Genomic DNA, 23,535 nt, shown 5'->3' with positions numbered 1-23,535 from the left:
GAAGTCGGGGTATCACCAAATTTATCTAGCGGAACAAGACCGTGAGAATTTGAGTTTTGCCGTCTGCCGTTTGGCTTGAAAAACGCAGGAAGCATTTTTCAAAGAGCCATCGATGACATCCTGAGGGAATATATAGGAAAAATATGTTACGTTTATGTGGATGACGTAATAATCTTTTCGAATTCTTAGGCTTTGTGGTGACCCAAAACGGGGCAAAAAATGACCCTGAAAAGGTAAGAGCGATAAAAGAGTATACTAAGCCGAAAAATTTGTTTAGCTTGCGATCATTTCTGGGGCTAGCTAGTTACTACAGGAAGTTTATTAAGGACTTCGTAGCAATAGCAAGGCCTCTAACCAATATTCTCAAAGGAGAAAATGGCTCGGTGAGAAAACATATTTCCAAAAAGGACACGATTGAATTTGAAGAAACTGAATGAGCGAGAATTGTTAGCTCTAGGCAAACTGCAAAATTACCTCTACGAGACAAGATAAATAATATTTTCACTGATCGTCAGCCCCTTAATTTTGCTGTATCAGAAAGAAACACGAATGCAAAAATCAAACGATGGAAGGCATTCATCGATGAACACAACTCAAAAGTGTTCTACAAGCCAGGCAAAGAAAATTACGTGGCAAATGCCCTGTCTCGTCAAAATGTAAACGCCTTACAAAACGATATACAGTCAGACGCCGCAACGATTCAAAGCGAAATATCATTGACCTACACGAACGAAACGACTGAAATTCCTTTAAACTGTTTCAAAAATCAAATTTCGAAATTCCTATTGAAGCAAGTTATCATACTCTTTGGCCAAAAACTACGCTTCACAGACAAAAATATCCTATTCGAAACAATCAGGCCACTCACACCACACACACAGACGCGGTAAGCGCAATACACTGCGATCTACCAGCAATAGCCAGTATACAACATGATTTGGTGCTAAATTTCCCAGCAACTAAATTCTGGCACTGCAAAAATATCTTACAGATAAAAATGAACAAATCAAAATTGTCACCACCGAACATAACCGCGCGCACACAGGTGCCCAGGAAAATACTAAACAAATCCTTCGTGATTATTATTTTCCACAAATGACAAACTTGGCCAACGAAATAGTAACAAATTGCAAAATATGCACTAAGGCAAAGAACGATAGGCACCCCAAAAAACAAATACTTGGTGAGACACCAATTCCATCATGCGCTGGAGAAATTCTCCAGATTGATATCTTCTCAACTGACCTTGCATTGACAAGTTCTCGAAATTCGCCGTAGTACAGCCACTGGCGTCTCGCACAATAATGGATGTAAAACCGCCCGTCCTTCAACTGTTGAATTTATTTCCACTGACCAAGACAATTTACTGCGATAACGAACCTTCTTTTAATTCAGAAAATATCACGGCGCTGTTAAAAAAACGGGTACGACATCGACTTTGTGAACGTGCCACCACTACACAGTTGCTCAAATGGCCAAGGCGACCGTTTTCACAGCACACTCGCAGACATAGCCAGGGCATTTAGCCAAAAAAAATTGATACTAAGGGCAACAATCGCGTACAACCGATCCATACATTCAGTCACAGACTGAACACCCATACACCCATCGACATAATACACGCAGCGTCTAACGAAGTGAGACAGGCCATTAAAAATAAAATTGCAAAGGCCCAGCACGATAACATTGAAAAATCCAACCTGAATAGACAAATCAGGGTTTTTGAGGTAGGCGAAAAAGTTTTCGTAAAAATAACAGAAGATTAGGAAATAAGTTAACACCGCTTTGCACAGAAGAAACAATTCAAGCAGACCTGGGAACGTCTGTTCTTATTAGAGGGAGGGTGGTCCATAAAGACAATCTCAAATGATTGTTGCTCTCCAGTAATAATACGCAAGCTAAAAGAAATGAATTGATTGACACACCGCATTTATATGAAACACTATTAGCAAGAAATAGAATATAATAAATCAACTATCGAAATTGATACTCACAATTACACTAGCTAAAGCAGGTAGTGTATCAATTATAAATGAAGGAAATCAATTATAAATTAACACCCTGTCGAAATTCCCATAGTTAGCCTAACCGAAGCGTCTAAAATCGAGGTCCTTCAGTCCGAGAACATTGTCCATATATTAATAGCGTATCCTAGGGTCAAGCTCACCTGACATTCTATCGGTCAATGAATGCGTAATGACGATCTACGCCGCCGTCCGTAAATTGGCTGCGCAAAACACCTGCGCACGAGCACTGCACGCCGGTAGCACAGCCCTTTGCCACACGCAGCCAAGCCACCTAAAGCCTATCACTCAAGTCGATGACGGCATTATCATTATCAACGAGAGTGCTGCCAAGGTCAGCACAGATGATGCTACAAATAATACTATAAACGGGACACATCTCGTCACCTTCCTCTCTTCGGCCACAATCAACAGCACAAAATATAATATGTAAACCAGCGCAGGATGTTAACCAGATCACCAGGCGTGGCAGGGTCGCCTTTACTCAACATCATCAGCCACGATCCAGTGCTAAGCATGCCCCAACTGCAGAGGATGAACAACCACAATCTGCACGTCATCAAAAATTTTGGGGACGAATTGAAGGCCGCCGATTCATATAAGATTTGGGTTGCAGCAGGCGTCATCCTGAGTATCGTTGGCATTGGCTTTATCATCATTGGCAGATTGTAAAGAGAAGGCAAACATCGAAGGAAGTACAGAAGGTCGTTAACAGCCATAAAATAACCGAGGACGGTCAGCAGCTTGAGGGAGGAGTAGTTAGCACAAAAGAATTGAACTTCATATTTATGTCATAAGAACTCACTCTTGTTTTTAAGAACGCAAGAATGTTGCAGTGCACTTTGCTTACATTGCGACATTCTGCTGACGCATGAGTTCAGTGCCCGGCCACTGCGGGCCGCTTGCCTATGTCGCAAGCGTCTGTGTTGGCGTATGCTGATTCGGCTTGTCGGATATAGCAGCTGAGACTAATGCGTCCAGCCTTTGGGTTCTGATCCAATTCAATGTTTCAATTTTGTTTTAGTTGGTATCTGACTTTCAATAAATATACTTGCTCCGGCTTTGCCGTTATAACATACTTTCTTATTTTGGATATAATCACTGAGCCACAAGGCCGGCGATAAGTGAGCTAAGTTTTTTACGATTACTTTTAATTTAAGTGTCGAAACAAGAAAGCAAAACAAAGAGCTTAACATAAATATCTACTAAGATGTAAAAACTGCAGCATCATACCTAGCATCTACAGAAAATAGCCACGAACAAGTAAGAGGTTCTAGTCGGGAGCTCCCGAATGTGTGTGTGTACATGTATACAAAAATTCTTGCAATTAGCGCGGGTGCCGCAAACACGTGTTTCTTAACCGATCTTCATGAAATTTTCTACAGTATATCTTATTATAGAATATTTGTGTATTCTCAAAAAGTGAATTGCATTAAAATTGTGGTTTAAATTGGTGGGAAATATAAGTGGGGTTATTAACTTGATTTATAGCTCTGGGGTGGTAGCGGGGAGGTGGCGATATAAATGAATATATACATAGTATTCTGGAGTAAACATATCAGTTTTGATGACTCTAGCTCTTATTATTTACCCAATTTGTTAAAAAAAAAACAGGATTTCGATATCGATTTTTATCGATTACTTGGAAACTGAGTAATTTATCGATTATCGGAAACAAACTCGATCTGCGCATGGACTAGGAGGACCTACATCTAATATTTCTCTAGAAATTTAAAAGATGTTATTTTAATATTTGCATTGACTTAAAAATACATATTTTCTACGATGCCAGTACACAATGTACAGTACAGTACACAGCAGGCAGTAATATATGTGTAAAAATTTTAGGTCATGATCAGCGTTAGAAAACTAACAAAATTAATTTCCTGTCAGCTAAAGCCATAGCAGTGATTAACAATACATACATACATATTTTGATGTACTTATGCATGCATAATTCACGCATACAAATAAAGCTGCTTGCACGCCAATGTCTGAGACAAGAACTTCTCTCGAGCATACACTGTCCAAAAACAAAAGTAAAATCAATCTATGTGTGCTATTTTCTTATCATAGTTATTGCACAAGATGCGCCTTGTGTAAAAATTATTTAATTCTTAAATTTTTCTGTACAATTTATCCATCCATTTCATGGATAGAGCAAAGACACTTTGCGTCGATCGTAAGTTTAAAAATGTTCGCTCTATGTACTTCGAAAATGAAGCGACGCAAACTACCATCGACCAGCTTTGCTAAAGGCAAGCTGGCGACTAACTCGAGTCAGCATCAGCAGGACGCGACTTCGGCATTCGTTCGTCTGGTTTTTGGAGAACGAAGAGCTAGTCGGCAGGCACGCCGTTCGAAGCCTCAAAGGCCAGATAAAAGGCCAGGCAAGAAATTTTGCGTCGCATCGAAATGTATGGGCATTTTAGTGTTTATATTGGCATGGAGATGACTAGGATCGACTCGGCTTTTAAGAATATATATACTTTATGGGGCCGGACATTTTTTCTTCTGTCTGTTACATACATTTTCACAAATACATTGTAGTCTTTTATCTATCCATTTTTAATGGGTTCAGGGTATAAAAAGAGTTGGGACCTTGCAAAAGCCCAAAACTATAAACAAATACGCACCGTTACAAAGAAAATATACTAAATGCACCACACACGGGCAGAGACACATTTGAATGTATGCCAAAGGTCTTTATCGATCGAAATTCGCTACAGCAATTATTAACATTACCACAGAACCTTGTAATAACGAAGTCAGAACAAGGAATACAAACTATCTAACAAAAAAAACAGCGACAGTGTCGAAGTTTAATAATTTCAAACACCAGTATAAAATAAATGTGTCTTATGACGTTCTGTTTTAATTTATGTACATGGCAATCTGGCAACACAACATGGAAAAATAGACGGAAATAAAAAAAAATAAACCCATACTAAAACTCAAGGAGATTATTCACTGAATTCTAATTACCAACAACTATCTTATGTTACATATGACAAACTTATTCGAAGCATTCGAATAGGATGCGCCAACAATTGTCAACATAAACCTGGACAACAATGATTATCAAATTTTAATCTATTTTCATGATTATATATAGCTAAAACTAACTGCACGCTGGTTGAGTTTAGTCTTTGACAAGTTTGGTCCAATCCGAAGACGAGAGATTGCACGTCGTGTAGTTTAGTGTAGTGAAAAAATGTGCAAAGTGTACACTCTCACTTATTGCACATAACCCCAATATCTACATATGAAGGTACGTTATTTCGTATAATTTCAAGAAAAATATCCAGTTTGCTTTTCAAGATTTCGAGTCAAATCATTAATACCAGTTGTAAAGGAGGGCCACGCACAGAATTGTCGTTTGCATAAGCATCATCACTGTCTGCCGTTAAAATAGTTGTAATCTGGACGAGTTTTTCAAAATAGACAACACCTGTTTTCTCTACAACAAGAAGATGAATGAAAGTGTTTTGTGTTCCTGAATCTATGAAAGAGCATGTTTTATATTAATACCATGACGAAATTGGTCATGTAGGAAAAGGTCGTCAGGTTATACGCTACGAAAAACACGAATTCCAAAAAAGGAATTAAAGCATTTAAAGGTTATTTCAATGCATAGTAGGCCTAGTATATGTATATCTGATAGAGGAAGCTGTATTACGTCCAAAGAATTTTATTAATTTATCGAGGAAAATAACATTTGCTATTTATAAGTAGCAAGAGCTAAACCAATGGACAAGTGAAAATAGTGAACAGAGATCTAGGCCCATTAATGACAGACTCAATTAATGTAGAGAACAGACCAGGACTGGCCTATCATAGCTGTTAGTGTTCCCACTCTCCCACCTTTGGTGCCTATGCCTCTAGTGGGTGTTCCACTTCAGAAACATATTTTTATTTCCAGGCCTTCCGTCATTTCTCATCGGATGATTAAAAAGCCTTTATAAAGGCAAAAACTCAAGCCCCAGGCATAATGGTGGAAAAATTTAGTTTTGCCTATGAGAGGGATTTAGGATTTAAAATAAATGTTCGACTCTGTTAATTACTTCTTACTGCGGCTTCCCAGTTAATCTTTTGAACTGGATCTCAGAGTATTTGCGTAACAGAACCCAAGTTTGTTATCAGCAATCCTGTTCCTGTTTCTCGAGGAAGTCGTCTTGGCCTGTTTCTCTTTACTCTTTTCATCAATGACTTTCCCTTGATGCTGGAGTGGCATTCACTTTGGAGTGTTAATGTATGCTGATGATAAAAAGATATACGTTACACATAAAGATATGGCATAATGTAGTTTTTACAAGCCGATTTTGATGCGTTTCAGTCTGGCTGTCAAGTTAACCTGTTAAATTTAAATTGTAGGAAATGTAAGGTAACGACTTTCTATAGAAGCCCTCCTTAAATGGTTTCCTACACCTATGATAGCTTACCGCTCAAGCGCGTCAACGTTATTTGTATTGAAGTTAATGATATAGGTTTCATTCTGAACTTTCGACTCAATAGGGCCATAATTGTTTTGGGATTTATGAAGCGATGGTCAAAGAAGTTTGACGGTCCGTACACAACAAAGACCCTTTATATATTTTTGGTATAACCTATAATAGAGTATGTCTCATGTATCTGGTCACCACAATATTCATCGCGACAGGATTGAACTTGTTCAGAAAAAATTCATTTTGTTTGCGCTTTGTGATTTAATTTGGGTACAGTTACCGTCGTACTCCAGAAGACATAATAATTAATCTTCCTTCTTCATTTAATCGTAGACCCATGCTTGGTCTAATATTTATTCATAAGTTAGTTAGGGGTGAAACCTACACTTCTGTGTTGACTAGCCAATTAGACTAACAGGTAATTATACATCTTTATCGCTTCAATTTTGTTCAACTTACTATGCCTTGCATTAACCGTGAGGATTATAATAAGCATTATGAAGTATTCTGCTCGGAGTCTTCTCTTACTCCTATAAAATCGTCTATTCTAAATTATTTAGCAAGTAGACAATCTTAGTAAAGACAATATAAAAACTAACTTTCGTAACGAAAATTACATTTTTAAAAATTAAGAACGAAAACGAAATGAGTACCATTGCGCTCTCACAGGTGAAAATGTGAAAATGCTAAATATAGAATGTACGCTCAGTTTATGGTCTATGAGGGCCGTGCAACCAATAATGTTTGTGTGTGAATATACATACATACTTTTGCTGCCAAAGAAATTTATTTTGTTAGTTTTCTAACGCTGACTCTTTTAAGTTGATGTCAATATTTGTATTTCTTTTAATTAAAATATTATTTAAATTGTTCCTAGCAAAATAAAATGTGCTTACGTTTCTATCTCTAAATTTAATTTTCTCCACTCTCGTGAATTATCATCATTCAACATTAATGATTCTCATGGTTCATTCCCAATTATATGTGGAGTGAATAAATTTTTGACTCCTCGTATGGTTTTTCCCGAGTTTAAGGAAAAATGGCGAAACTAACCTTTTCCTGTCTGTTACTCCCAAAAGAAAAAAAAAACTTCGACTTCTAACCTAGTCTCTATTCTTTATTAGAATGCCAGAGGCCTTATTTTATCAGCTCAGTTCGTTGTTGATCGAGGGGAAGCGAAGAACTATTTGTGAGTCGCAGCCAAATAACCTTGCAAATTATATAAATTCAATAAAATAAACTGAATCATAATGTGTTGTTGTGAAAAGCCACAAATTGACTTATTTCTTGGCTTAGGTTCCAAACAGTTGCTAGTAACTCAACATTTTGGAGGCCCCGGCGAGATTTAACATTGCAGTGCATATAAGCAAAATAAATCTATTGCAAAATTAAAATTGTGATTATTCAAGTAAAACATAATCATCGTAAATTGTTATAATTAGGCAAGTGCAAACCGCCTGTGTGAGCTGACAATTTACAGCTCCCAAATATTCGCAAATACATAAACGCCGCTAGTTGACTTTCGCGCTCTTCTCCTTGCGCGGTCATTCACCGGCTCAGCTTATATACATACATACGCTTGTACATAGGCAGCTGCACAATTTGTCGAATGTTGTGTGCTCAGTTTAGTGATCTGACTTTGTGCTTGTGAAAAAATGATGCAAGGCGAGAACACAAATGATATGCATGCAAACAGGGTGTCTTTTTTTAAGCGCAAGGCGGCTGCATTGCTCGAGCGAGCCAATTGTATTGAATATGAATTATCTGAGGATAAAATTAACAGCTCTTGTGCCGTCGACTTAGAAATGCGCCTATTGCTAATTGAAAAAATTAAGTCTGCCTTTAATGCCGCGCATAACTCGCTAGAGGAGCTAAATTTCGATGAAATTGCCATGGTTGAAGCTCGCGTTCGCGTAAATATTCAGCGTCGTCATTCTAACGGCCCGCCCCACTCAACCTTTCCTCGTCATGAGGATTTGCCCAACCAAACCGTGATCTTAACCAACAGAACGCGCCTGCCCGAGCTCAAATTACCAACGTTTTCCGGTGGCTATACCGAATATTCGGACTTCATTGCGATGTTTGAGTCAGTTGTCGACAAGGATACCGAGCTGTCTAATATTGAAAGGTTGCAGCATCTTCGCTCATGTTTGTCTGGCCCTGCGTTGGATTCGGTTTAATCTTTTGAGTTTTCCGGTGCCAATTATCGTGTGGCTGTGGATATCCTAATTAGAGGATTTAGTAACAAACGTCTTGTTTTCCAGGCACACATCAATGAGATTCTTGGGCTCAAGAGGGTAGATTCGGTGTCGGCTTCAAAACTGCGCGAGTTTTCGGACAAGGTCAATTCGTATATGCGTGCCTTATAGACTTTGGGCAGTTTAGAGCAAATTTCAGGATGCATAATAGTGCACACGCTGCTTCAAACGTTGGACACCCAGACTCAGACCAAATGGGAGGAGGCCGTAGGCATTGACAAAATCCCGACAGCCGATGAGTTCTTCACATTTCTGGAACGGCGTAAAGAGGCTGGAGAGCGTGCAACATGCCATGTCATCCCATATAACCAATTATCAGGTGGGCAAATCCAATCATAAACTAACTTCTCCCGCTTACCATCCGGCGAGTATTCAGTGCGGTTGCCTCTGAAGAGGAGTGCAGAGCTCTTATGGCCAGGCTTATCGTCGATTTCTCAGTATTGAGCGAAAATTGGATCGGAGTTCACATCTGAAGGAACAGTATTCGGCATTCATCAAAGAGTTTCTGGATCTAAATCACATGTCGCGAGTTAGTCCAGAGTTGATTGGCCGTTGTAAATACTTCCTCCCACATCATTGCGTCTTGAAGGAAGACAGCACCACAACCAAGTTGCGCTTGTGTTTGATGGCTCAGCAAATACTGATTCTGGACACTCTCTTAATGATGTGCTGATGGCGGGACCAATCATTCAACCTAAGTTGTTTCACATTCTGATTCGCTTCCGCACATATCCTGTTGCTCTGACAGCTGATATTTGCAAAATGTATCGCTGTGTCCGAGTGACTTCGCTTGATAGTTACTTCCAGTGCATCCGGTGAAGGGACTCGCCTCAGAAGGACATCAAAATCTTTAAATTGGATACAGTCACATACGGGACCAAATCAGCATCATTTCAGTCCGAAAGTGGTGTTCCAGTCACCAAGAAGTCCTCAATGGAATAGCTTATGAAGATAGGGAACAGTACTTGAAGTTCGATGATGAAAGCGATGTCACCAAGGTCTTGTATGGGATCCAGCGATCGACCAGTTGTTATTTTCATTTTCTGTTCTAGATTCTACAGCAGGCGCTCACCCTGCAGGCGATCAGTTCTTTCTATTGTTGCCCGTTTTTATGATCCGCTTGGACTTTTGGGACCAGTCATAACAAAGCTTGCCAATTGCACGTGATACGACCTGGAGGGAGCTATGCAGCAGTTTTCGCAACATTCGCCATGTATCGTTTTCCAGAGTAGTATTCTTTGAAAGAGCTGATGTTGAAATACATGGATTTTGCGATGCCAGTGGGGATGCATATGGAGCCTGCATCTACGTGGTGGCCAGGAGTCCACTAGCCACAAGTCGCATCCATTGCTCCATGTCTCGAGTTGCGCCATTAAAAACATTGACTGTCTCGAAACTGGAATTGTGTGGAGCGAAGCTGTTGGCTAGTCAGCCAGTTTAATTGCTAGTGCGATTCGTCCGTTGTCCTATCCTGGATAAGAGATGAACCCTTCAAATTTAACGTTTTTGTGGCAAATCGTGTGGCTGTCATACAAGAACTCACTGTCAGTATGGAGTGGCGATTTGTTCCGCCGGACAGAAATCCAGCTGACATTCTTTCTAGAGGCACAGTTCCCGACATCCTAGCCCAATCGGAGCTCTGGTTTCATGGTCTACCGTATCTATTGAATGGCCGGCGTCTAAATTGGCCGGCGTCCTGTCAGAAACTCCAACCATTGAATTGAGAAAGAGAGTACTAATCATTAAGTCTCCACATGCAGATTTAACTCTGGGATGCAAGCACACCCACTCATTTGGCTCCATGCAGCACACATTCGGCTATGTGTACAAATTCATGAAGCGTATAAGGCATCATGGACTCACTGTTGCAGACATTCATCACGGCACTCGCATTCTTCTTCGGGTTGTACAGAGAGCGAACTTATGGGATGACATCAAGGTGATTCATTCTCATGGAAATGTGATAAATCCAGCTCCGTTGCATCTCTTGCACCATTTCTGGATAAAGGTTACCTCCTCCGTGTAGGTGGCTGGCTTAGCAATTGGTCTATGATGCGCAACATCCCATTATACTGTCTCGGCGTTATGCAATCACCTTAGCTGTCATCGTTCAGTTTTATGAAAGGAATCTACACCCTGATCACCGTGCACTTCTAGCCAAAATTCGAATTAAATATTGACCGATTGGTGGATTGAGAACAGTCTCCAAAGAAGTTTGTAAATGTGTGAGGTGCTTCAGAGTGATGGCAAGTCTTCCAAGGGAGCGTCTGGAAGTCGTTCGAGCCTTCACCGTAACTGGAGTCGATTACTGCGGACCCTTCTTCTATAAGCCGTAAGTTCGTACGAGCCCGTAAATCAAGTGCTACGTCAGCGTCTTTATTTGCTTCACCAGCAAGGCAATGCACCTAGAGCTAGTCAAGGACCTATCGACCGCTTCATTTTTGTGTGATTTAAAGCGATTTATCGCCACTCTCGGCAAACCCAGTTGAATTTGGTCCGACAACACAACAAACTTCGCTGGATTGAAGAATGAGCTGGTTGATTTGAAACGTCTCTTGCTTAGCGATCCCCACATGGAAGCAGATCGGCAGTTCAGCCTCGCCGATGACATCGAGTGGATATTCATCCCCTCCGCTCTCCGCACTTTGGTGGACTATGGGAGGCGGCAGTAAAGTTGGCTAAGCACCATTTCTATCGCATTGTCGGCCGCTCTTTACTTACCTTTGAAAAGCTTCGTACTCTTGTTTGCCAAATCACAGCTATTGTTAACTCTCGTCCATTACCCTCGCTTTTAGAGAACCCAGCAGATTTAGATGTCCTGACTCCTACTCATCTACTGCTTGGTGGTCCTTCAACAGCCATCATCGAGCCAGACTTGATCAAATTAAACGACGAATGGCTGGCAGCGTGTGACGCAGCTACAACAGGTGTTCTGTGCTCGATGGCGTGAAGAGTACCTCACCTTACTACAACAGCGAGCTAAATGGCGCACTCAAACACAAGCGTTGTGCATCAACGACATGGTGCTCGTTAAAGACGAAAATCTGCCTCCCATGCGGTGGCCGCTTGGTAGGGTAATTAACTTGATTCCTGGGAAGGATGGAGTAAATCGTGTAGCTGATCAGAAGACCACGACTGGAATCATCCGAAGAGCCGTAACCAACTGTGTCTGTGTTAAAAGTCAGGCTTCCAACGGGGTGAGTATGTTGGATTGTGCAGCAGCCGCATCAAATCACCATATGCAAACACTCATGGAAACATAAGAAGAGGTCGTAATCTTAGTCTAGTGAAACAGCTGTTTATTATAAACAAGGTTGGCAGCCAGGTCTTGTCGCAGCTTCTATAATCTTACACATTCCTAATAAGCTCACTTCGTTGTTGATCGAAGAGAAGCGAAGAACTATTTCTGAGCCACAGCCAAATAACCTTGCAATTTATATACATTCGATAAAATAAATTAAATCAAAACGTGCTGATTTTGATGATTGATGATTAGCCCCCTTTGCTAAGTTTTTTACATCAACTTACTCTTTGTGTGTCCTAATAATAATTCTGGACGGGCTTCCCTTAACCGTCCATCGCTAAAGCTTTTTTATATTCATCTCTTTGGAAAGAATTTTATATTATTCCTCTCCATTAGAAAGGTCCGATTTAAAAAATTACACCGGCAAGGCAAAACTGTCCTTTTCACTTTTTATACCATAAACCCATTAAAAATGGGTATAAGGGTATATTGTATTTGTGCAAAATCCAAATGTATGTAACAGGCAGAAGGAAGCATCCCCGACGCCATAAAGTATATATATTCTTGATCAGCACCAATAGCCGAGTCAATCTAGCCATGTCCGTCTATCTGTCCGTCCGTCCGCCTGTCCGTATGTATGAACGCAAGGATCTCAAAACCTATAAGAGCTAGAGACTTGCAATTTTAGATGTAGGTGCTCCTAGTGCCCGAGCAGATCGAATTTGTTTCCGATAATCGATAACTTACGCCGTTTCCATGCAATCGATAAAAATTGATATCGATATCCTGTTTTTTGGGCAATTTTGGTAAATAATAAGAGCTAGAGTCACCAAACTTGACATATAGCTTCTAAAATAGAATATATATATATATATATATATATATATATATTTGATGTTGAAAGAAGAGGGTGTCCCCTAGACAGGAGCTCCCGACTAGAACCTCTTACTTGTTCTTTCTAAACTCTTCTTCAATCTTCAAATAGTCACCATTGTTAATGAGTCCAAAGGTGTACATGGATTCATAAAATCTAGGTCTAAGGACTTTAAACATCTTGTACTCCGTATCCTTTAATATTGCCCTTGCATCTGGTCTCCACAGTATAATAATAGGAAATCCAAATCCAAATCTACCAGGAACTCTCGCCCCTTATTCCTACCTACGTGCTCGACAACTATTTTCGTATATTATGCAAAGCTTACAATAGCTTGTACCACCATACTTTCCATCCCCCAAATAAGATCTTTGCTTTCAGGATGCCTTCGAGAACTCACATACCATTGCCAGCTATGGTAGGGGTATAGCTTGCCGGACAGGCCATAATGTGTTAAATGTGTATATCCTTATGTATTAAATAATTGGGCTGAAAAGAAGTTGGCAAACTTAAAGATTTCCTCTTAAAGTTTACAATATTATAAAACTGTTTCGGATTGTGGGCAAATTGTTTTGTGCAACGAGAAAGATAAATCTCGTAGCACTGAGAATTCAGAAGAAAGAATTTTGACTTGGCTATGGAATATTTAGCCAAATCAGTACTCGAACCAGACTTATTAAACTTTTTAAAATATTTAGATTTTATATTTTTTTAAATTAAATAGTCTGGGAGAAAACCATAAGGGGAATACACATATCTAAGAGGGGGTTTAGGGTGTTATATAAAAAATGAATAGCAGTATTCATAAAAACCGAGTCATATAAAAAATGCATATGTTGAAAAATGCACCATGTGTTTATGCATGCATAAACAAGTGTATGCACAGGGGAGAACCAAAACAAAAGAATCAATACAGAGAATAACAACAGCACGGAACTGATGCCGCGTTAAATAACTGAAATAATTTGCAGACTTACGCTGCACATCTGACAGCACTTTGCTCAAGTTACAAAAGCTTTTTAAATTAAGCATAAAAAAAATCAAAATTCAGAAATAACAAGAGGTTCTAGTCGGGAGCTCCCGACTAGGGGATATGCTGAACCCTCTTCTTCCAACATCAAATGCATATATAAATTTTATTTTAGCAGCTATATGTTAAGTTTGGGGACTCTAGGTCTTATTATCTAACAAAATTGCCCATAAAACAGGATTTCGATATCGATTTTAATCGATTGCTTAGAAACGGAGCTTGTTATCGATTATCGAAAACAAACTCGATCTGCGCAGGCACTAGGAGCACCTACATCTAAAATTTCAAGTCTCTAGCTCTTATAGGTTCTGAGATCCTTGCGTTCATACATACGGACGGACGGACGGACGTACGGACGGGCAGGGTTAGATCGACTCGGCTATTGATGCTGTTCAAGAATATATATACTTTATGGGGTCGGAGATGCTTCCTTCTGCCTGTTACATACATTTGGATTTTGCACAAATACAATATACCCCTATACCCATTTTTAATGGGTTCAGGGTAAAAAAAACAGTATTAAGGCGCAAAATTATATAAAAATATTGGAACACAAGTAGAACACGACAATATTTTTCAATTGAGAACTGTCTCTGATGTCATTCTCGTATTTACAAGAGCTAGATGTGAATTTTATAACATTGAAACCTCTAGTACCTGCGGAGTAGGAGTTCTGTATGGTATTTACTTTCCATACAACGATATAAATTTTAATATTTGGAAAAATAAAATACAATTTTTCTCTTGTTCGTCGGATAATTGGAAAAATATGGTAAAAATTGTTTGGGAATGGGAATTGGTCTAAAAGCAGAAGATCAGGCATACAATAATGTCGATGATTTATTCTTAATGGATGTTGCCTTCTGATTTCTGTTCAAACTTATGTTACTGTTTTGTCAGACATATACTCAAGAATCGAATCGAATCTATGCACACATGTGTTGTTTGAAAACTAACTTGAAGATAGAAATAGTTTAATTGAATTCCAAGACGGTATTCTGAGATCAATAAAGTTTTTTTTTAACATAAGCATAAGACTGTATCAAAACAAAGAAAATATACATAAATAGTTGTCCGATAGTTCGACATGGTTCCTACAGTGAGAAATAATTAAAGTTGTTTTTCTGTTCTGCTGAGAAATCGATTAGAAATAAAAACTTTAAATTTTATAATGCTATTAAGAAAAAAAAATTATTTAAAATTATAAGAATTGTATTTGGCCAACTGCAGGTTTTGTATTTTTTGTGCGATTTTTATTTTTTTCCAATATATTTCGACTTGCTTCGAGACCATTATCAACAATTTTAGCTCACCACATAAAAAATATATATATATATATATATATATATATATATATATATATATATATATATATATATGTATAAGTTAACACATAACACTTAATATAGGATATTTCATAGGACCTTATGAACTTTGACCTTATGTCCGTTGCGTCCGTGAAAGTATTACAATCTGTTAATGGCCTTCACTTTATCATTAAGTTCCCGAAAATCAAAATGGCTTGCAGAAAGGTTATGCTGTATCCAGTTGCACATGAGAATGCTGTGCTACAATTGACAACATTATAACTGAGTGCGGAGATCAAGTGCTTGCCCTTAAGAATTGCACTTCCACGCCGGGAGGAACCTTTTGTCAACTTTCACCGACCAGCTCTTGTGCCAGAGAGCTGCATGCTGGTGGCTTGGCAAACTGCCAAATGCAGCCGAATCACTTAGACCCGATCACCTGGGTTCACGGAACGAATCCAATCACGTTCAATAATTGGGCTCTGATCAACGAAACTAAGTACTTGAATCGCAACAACTTCCAGAGTAAGTTCCCCGGCATCGCGGCATTTCCCCTTCTGAACGTCACCGGCCACCAAGACGTGTTGAGTCTCCCCTACCTTTATCGCCTGAATGAACGTAACCTGGAGATCATCAAGGAAGTCAAGGACGAAATTGGAAGCGTCGACAGCGTGGTAATAGCCATCTTGTTGGGTGCTGTGTGTTGCACCATAATTTACGTCGGAGTCACCTACCGTCGGTTCACCAAAAACATGGCATCGGCCAAGGAGATTAAGAAGGTGATCGCCGAGATAGGAACGGCCGAGGGCGGCCTTAACTTAAAAGGGGAGCAGTTAACAGAGGCCAGCGACACCAGCTCCAGATGCTGATATAGCACTTAGCCGGATGTTCTTACGAGCTAACAGGGGTCAGCAAAATGCAACATAACACCAGCCGCAGATGCTGACATAGCTCTGGGCCGGATGTTCTTGCACGACGGCAGCGCACGAGGCGCATGCTAAGCATTCTAGCAGCCGTTGTGAAAGCACACAATAGCATAGGTATTTTTTCTTTTGTAAATTTAGTTTTTAATGCGGCTTTCACTGAGGCACATCGGCCCAGAGACTTCGCGCTTAAATTAACTCACTCACTACGGCGTATCGGCCTAGTGTTTTAGAAATCATTACCCAAATAAAGTTAAATATAGATAATCCGCGAGGATTATTATTTAAATCTTAATTTATATACTAGCGGGTATAGCCCGGCCTTGCCCGTGGCACGTATGTTATAAAATCAATGTTCTCATAAATCTTTGAAAATAATTTTGAAACTGAGCGGACGGTAAACAAACAACTTTCATACAAACATTTTCCGTAATTTTTTCCAAATCGCTAAAACACGTATTTCTTAAGTTCTTTTGTAGTGCTCTGAAAATAAATTTAAAGCAAATCGGACAAAGCTTAAAAGTTCACCAAAAAAAACTTAGAATCGCACACTGAAGATACTTTGATTCTACGAAAAATGTGAAACACGTCCCAAATGATTTTTCATATAAGTAGATCCTTGAAAATGAATTTCAGCACAAAACGTCACCCACCAAATGTTTGACCCCATTTCCACCAAGGAGAGATGGATTTTCCAAAAAGTGCGAAACACCCCTCTAATGAACAAAGAACTTTGAAATTGAGTTTGAAGCCATTCGGATAGTAAACAATAAAGTTTCACACAAACGTTTTTTGCGATTTCTCTACACTGGCGGCGGGTTTAATTTTCCTAACGTGCACGTTCATCACATAAAGTAACTACAGTAAATATTTCTGCTTCCTAACTCCTATGGTTTGGTTTGTTTGTAAATTAACAGTTAAAATGTAAAAAATGGAAATACACAATTATACACAAAAGTACAGGAACACAGAGTAAGCTTAGTCAGATGTGGTTTTTTGAACTAATTCTGATTTGGTTGAGTAGGTGCTTGTATACATGTGTGTACGGAAGGACGGACATGGCTAGATACTTTATGGGGTCGGAGTTGCTTCCTTCTGCCTGTTACATACATTTGGATTTTGCACAAATACAAATATAAATACTTTTTATACCCTGAACCCATTAAAAATGGGTATAAGGGTATAAAAAGCTGAAATTGAAGCTTTAATAAAAACAAAAACTAAGATCTCAATAAAACTTAATAAAAAATGTATTTAAAAATAAAAATAAACAATTATGTGCCGTTGCATTTTGTGGCTCGCTGTCCTCTTCTAGTCCGTTACCTTTATCTAGCGAAAAACAAGACACTAAGTTACTTAATAAAACATATTGGAGGTCACTGAAAAATTAGTATGTCACGTGCTAAAATATAAGCCTATCGGAAGGGTATTGTAATACTTTCTTAAAAATGTATATAGACTTTTATATTAACTGTCATTGTCATAAAATGAAAAATCACACTGTTTTAAATAACCCATAAGAATCATTGATTCAAAATAAAACAATGCTATTAAAACAATTAAGTGTTTTTTTTCGGGTGTGTTTTGTTTCATTGCTTAAAGTCTTACAACATTTTAAGGTCATGAACATGTCATCCAAATGTGTAGCGAGCGAGGCCACGGACTATGACTCTAACAATGCGTTTTTTTAATTGTTGGCTATAATCTGGATCTGTGTATACTATTTAAGAATCTCCATACCCAGTCTGTGATCTCATATCCTTTAAAGTTCCGACATATGCTCAAAAACAATATTCCGGCTTTGATTTTTATCAATTTCATTGAACCAGAGGATGTTATCGCTGGTATACAACAAAATCTTACTGCGTATGACTTTATCTAAGGGTGATATATTTAATACTAAACGTAAATGTTCATATTGACGTACTGTTTGCAAGTCGGCTATTTTTCTTTTTACTAATATATACTCTTTTTACTTTGGGAAAGGAGAATAATCAACTGAAAGGACTAAGCCTAATCTTACTGTAACTCCTTAGGTAAATAGCCTTTATACTTTCAATAAAATCATTGTGCCTTTCGGTGGTGATTTCATAATATTAAAATGAATAGATATTAAACTTACTTTATTCGATAAGCGTCAAAGTTGGATTTTTCATTGGCTTCGTCAATGCTTATTGAAGACTCTTCACTTTCAGAGCATTTTATTGAGTAAGTTGGTGGACTGTCGGTGTGTCTTTGGATAAAATATGGCCGTGATCCGGATATGGTGTTACATCGATGCCCATGTTTCAATGCAATATAAGTTTGATTACTACATTCACTTAGTGTCCGATTTCTAGTTGGCAAACTGTCGCAACGCTCACGTCCATAACCTAGTTGATAAGATACGAAAAAAATTACAAGAATAACGAATTGGTAAAATGTCCTGTCGGTGGGACAGGACAATTCGATAAACAACTATTTTCATTTGGTGAGTCAGTCATCGACTTCACATTTACTAGCCCATGCCTAGCGAGACGCGCGACATGGACGGTGTCAGACGCATACACGCACTGCGATAACCAAGCGATAATAAGCCACTTCGCCGACCAGCACAAAGCCCAGTACAATCTGCATGGCCTTGGAGCCAAGACACGCTTATCCCACAAGCGTTGTCACTAATGGTTGAGAACATGCAACTTCCATTGTGTAAAAGGAGGATGTGACACTCTGACATGCTTAGAAAAAGAAGGCGGATACACGAGCGCAGAGCCGTTCACTGATGGAACCATGACAAAGAGACCGCAAGAAGGGAATGCCATATCGACGACTCTACGAACGGGCACATAGGAGACACAACTGCCAGTAGATGCAGAAAGCCTACAAGCGAAGAGGATCGCACTAAAGAAACCCGACGAGTATAGCATAGACGCCTTGCAGAGAAGCGCCGATTCCCTACAAGGTGAAAATGCCAGAGGCTTATGCTGATCGCAACAGGCGTCAAGCCACCAGAGGAACCGTCTGCATATAGACCACTATGCATTCTCGATATAGTGGGCGCATAATCAGCAATAGACTGAATGACGAGCTGGAGCAACGGCAAGAGTTATCCGAATACTACTTTAACTGGCGGCATTCCACAATGTTCAGTCCTAGGACCTACATTGTGGAATGTAATGTATGGCGCAGTTCTCCGTCAGGGCACCCCAGAAAGCACACGCATTATTTGCTTTGCAGACGACATAGCGGCTGAGCAAGGAGTTGCCTGCGGTATAACAAATAACACGATTCGTTAAGTTGTGAATTAGCTCAGGACCAATAGGCTAACACTGTCTGCACACAAGACACAGGCAGTACTAATCAGCAGCAGAAAAGTAGTGAACACGGCTACAATATGCGGCGAGAGCTGTCCCAGGAAAGGCATCGAAAGCCGCGAGCTCTGAAGCCAGGATGTTGGCAAGCCGCGGCAGAAAAGCTGGTGACTGATCAGTAATGTGGTCAAGTCGATCATCCTGTACGCAGCATCAGTCTGGGCACCTTCCTTGAGGGTACTCGCTAACGGTCGAAAATGCAAAGCGGCATATCGAAGATATCGTACTGTCTCCGAAGATGTAGCACTACATCTAACTGGGATGATTCCGCTAGATTTCCTGGCAATGAAGTCACCGAGCAACTGCCTTAAAATTTGGGCCTTCGTTTCCAAGTAATCGATAAGAATCGATATAAAAATCCTGCTTTTTTGAGCAATTTAGGTAAATAATAAGAGCTAGAGTCACCAAATTGATATGTTGCTTCTAGAATATTATGTATATATATGAAATATCCATCATTTTATACCTACGCCATCTACCCGCTACCACCGCAGAGCTATAAATCAAGTTAATAACTCAACTTATATTGCCCACCAATTTAAGCCACACTTTTAATGCAATTGACTTTTTAAGAATACACAAATATTCTATGGTACAATAAGATATATTACTACTCCATAAGATATAAAATTTTATTACGATCGGTTAAGAAACACGTGTATGCGGTAGCTAGCGCAAATTCCAAGAATTTCTGTATACATGCACACACACACATTCATGCGCGTCTGCTTCGAGTTCTATCAGCAGCATTGCAATTGCGATTGTTTTCTGCGCTGCTATTTTAATTATATTTTTCTCCGCAATTTTCACCAGCCGAAAAAAAGAACATAGTTTCCTCGGTAGGGCTCGAACTCGCGACAGACCACTCCACTTGCCACCGCCTCTACTCAACAGTCACAACAATCGCAATCGCAATTGTGTTGATAGAATTCCAAGCAGGCGCGCTTGAATTTGTGTGTGTACATGTATACAGAAATTCATTAAATTTCCGGTAGCTTTAATTGGTGGTGGCAAATGTTGGGTTATAAACTTGATTTATAGCTATGAAGTAGTAGCTTGGAGGTGGCGATAGGTATCAAATGAAAGATACTTAATATATATATACTATTTTATAATAAATATATCATGTTTGGTGACTTTAGCTCTTATTATTTACCCAATTTGCTCAAAACCAGGATTTTGATATCGACTATCAGAAACAAACTTGATCTGCGCATGGACCTACAGCTAAAATTTCAAGTCTCTAGCTCTTATAGGTTCTGATATCCTTGAGTTCATATGGACAGACGGACGGACAGACAGACAGACGGACATGGCTAGATCGACTCGGCTATTGGTGCTGATCAAGAATATATATACTTTATGGGGTCGGAGATGCTTCCAGAGCTAAGAACACATAACGACTTATGTACTACTTCACGACGCAGTCGTTTTATAAAAGCATCTAAAACAATCGTTTTTTTTTTGCAGATATGTGCGATTAGGAATTCTGGGAGATGATCTTGATAAGACTTGACACATTTATATAAGATGCATGATTTAAATTCCGGGGGTAGTTAAAATGTACGCTGTCCATAATGTGTAAAGAAATTGGTATATCGTAGGAGGTATGTTTATTGTATGTAATTGTAATACCCAAATTCAGCATTTATAAGTCTTACTATGGTCTCTAAATTTACCGAAAATTGTATTAATATCAGAAAACTATATAATATAGCTGCAATAGAAACGAATGTTTTTTAAGATATCTTGTTTTACTTTCCCCCTACATTTATGTAAAATCCTATCAACGTCGGACCAATATAAAAAATAGCTGCCAAAATGACGATCGGTTCTTGTATGGATAACAGTTTTTGTTTATCAAGATATGTTACCTAAACTTAGCGCTTTAAAGTTTCAATATGCTCCCAACGTGTATGCAAAATCTTATCAACATCGGACTACTATATAAAAAAGCTGCAATAGAAATGATCGGCCGAAAAGTGGCAAAATATCATTTCAAGCTCAGCATTTTCTAGCTTCACTATTCTTACATATATTCGAGATGACTTGTCTTATGTCTTACGAATTCGGCAATTTGTACTTGCGCTTCTATATCGGTCCATGGAACTACAATAATGCGACTACACCCCCGGTAGCTGAGATAGAAAAAGACACCGACTCGTCACCTGATCATTTCTTACACTAGCCGCAGAACACGAAAATGAACCTCGATTAATATTTTTGGAAAGAGCCTCCTCTTGCTTGAAGCCATCGGACGAAACTTTGGCTGGAAGATGTTGATATCTATGATTCAAAGCTGGTTTGCAATCACTCCATAATGGAATTATTTCATAATCGAGATGACCATATTTTCATATGGTCATTGGGTGGGTCAACTTTGTTCATAACGAGGTGAAATCCTTTTGTCATCACCTATTGGCAGGAGCGAGCCTTAGATGGCGGGGACATCATCAATCATAGATCTCAATAATGCAGCAGAAGGTTGCGTTATTTATGACAGGCTAAAGGGAGCCGAAATATTTGCATTAAATATTAGACATTCATTGTCGTATACTTTCTTTAGCCACTCTAATGCTTTTAAATAATTGTCCTCGGTGACTTAAAATGCTCGAACAGTGCCTAGAGCTTCACCATGAAGACACGAGATTATAATTTCTCTATAGCTAATAAAAGTCTTGAATTCTGAGTATTTTCGACTCAACTTGGAAAGACAGGATGAGGAATGTGCATGGAGCAGCAACGGGCATGCCTGCAGGCGTTTCAGGACTTAGAACCCTAAAAATAGACTTTAAACGAGCTTTTGTCATTATAAAAAGTTCTTCGAGCTCGGCACGATAATCATCATCTGGGTCAAAAGTTTCTACTCTGACACTTTAACGCTCTATCTATATGTGAGGCCAACATTTAACTGTGTACATTCTGGGTTAAATTTACATTAATCATCTGATCATTTAAATGAATTATGCTTTTATTAAACATATAGTATTTCTTCTATGATTCGTGAATTCTTCTTTAGTTGCCATGTTTAATTTAAATTAAAAATCGAACTTATTATTTAAGCTATAGAAAGTTAATTTATGATGTGTATGTGTAAAACATCCTTATTAGCGCATGCAATCCAACTTTTTTTATGGGCCTTTCACTTTAGATGTCACTTTCCTTGATATAGTTCAACGGTGGTAGCAATTGATTGGCCGACGGTCATCGCGATTTATTTCTATTATAAATTTAATGAACTTGCGAAAATTTTGTTACACACGTTTGAGTTTATTTTATTTTTATTTTTTTGTATCCCCTTGCAGAGGATTTATAATTTTGTTGTGAAATGTGTAACGCCTAGCAGACATCTCTGACCCCATGAAGTATATATATTCTTGTTCAGCATCAACAACCGAGTCGATATAGCCATGTCCGTCTGTCTGTTTCTATGCGAATTATTCTCTCAGTTTTAAAGCAATCTTTATGAAACTTTGCAGAAGTCCCTCATTCTGTTTCACGCATCACATATGTCAAAATCAGCTGGATCGGACCACTATATCACATAGCTGCCACAGGGTCGATCGGTCGAAAATTGAGTTATTGTATGGAAAACTTTTTTGTCGTTCAAGATATTTTGATTAAACACGGCATTTAAAGATTTCACTATGCTTCCTTCATTTTTTCAAAAATCTGATTTACATCGGACTACTATATCATATATCTACCAGGGGAACGATCGGTCGAAAACTAGGTTTTTGATAAAAACCTTTTTTGTTTATCAAGATATCTTGACCAAACTCGGCATTAACTATTTTCCCTGTGCTTCTTAGATACGGGCAAATCACTATGAGCATTATGAAAAGCAGTTTGCAAGGGTATTAGATCTTTGAAGTGCCTTTCTTTCTCGTTTTACTTTAAAAGTGTCCAAAAGTATCCGGGGCGCCATGAAAAACGTTATGAATTTATATAAAACAAGGAACCAAATTGTTGGTGGCTTTAAAGAGAACGATTTTAAACGCTTCGCGCTCGTATGGTTTGTATAATATGACAACCGAACAACTAAAAACTCTTAAGGTTGGATTTAGCTCCCTGGTTAAA

At 38.9% G+C, this 23,535-nt stretch overlaps 1 protein-coding gene across 2 annotated transcripts in view; it reads right to left on the bottom strand.

The window, feature by feature from the left end:
- LOC115768661 (insulin receptor substrate 1) overlaps positions 1–23,535 on the bottom strand; it is a 90,011-nt gene that overhangs the window by 13,399 nt on the left and 53,077 nt on the right. For both annotated transcript variants that reach the window (XM_030713341.1, XM_030713342.1), the window contains exon 6: positions 18,228–18,477. In XM_030713341.1, the coding sequence (XP_030569201.1) occupies positions 18,228–18,477 (250 nt within the window). The remainder of the gene's footprint in view (positions 1–18,227; positions 18,478–23,535) is intronic.

Source organism: Drosophila novamexicana, unplaced genomic scaffold (assembly GCF_003285875.2).
Source record: "Drosophila novamexicana strain 15010-1031.04,08,12 unplaced genomic scaffold, DnovRS2.1 tig00001911-arrow-arrow-pilon, whole genome shotgun sequence".
Taxonomy (NCBI): domain Eukaryota; kingdom Metazoa; phylum Arthropoda; class Insecta; order Diptera; family Drosophilidae; genus Drosophila; species Drosophila novamexicana.
Note: the sequence above shows the minus strand (reverse complement) of the source record. Positions and strands in the feature narration are given on the sequence as shown.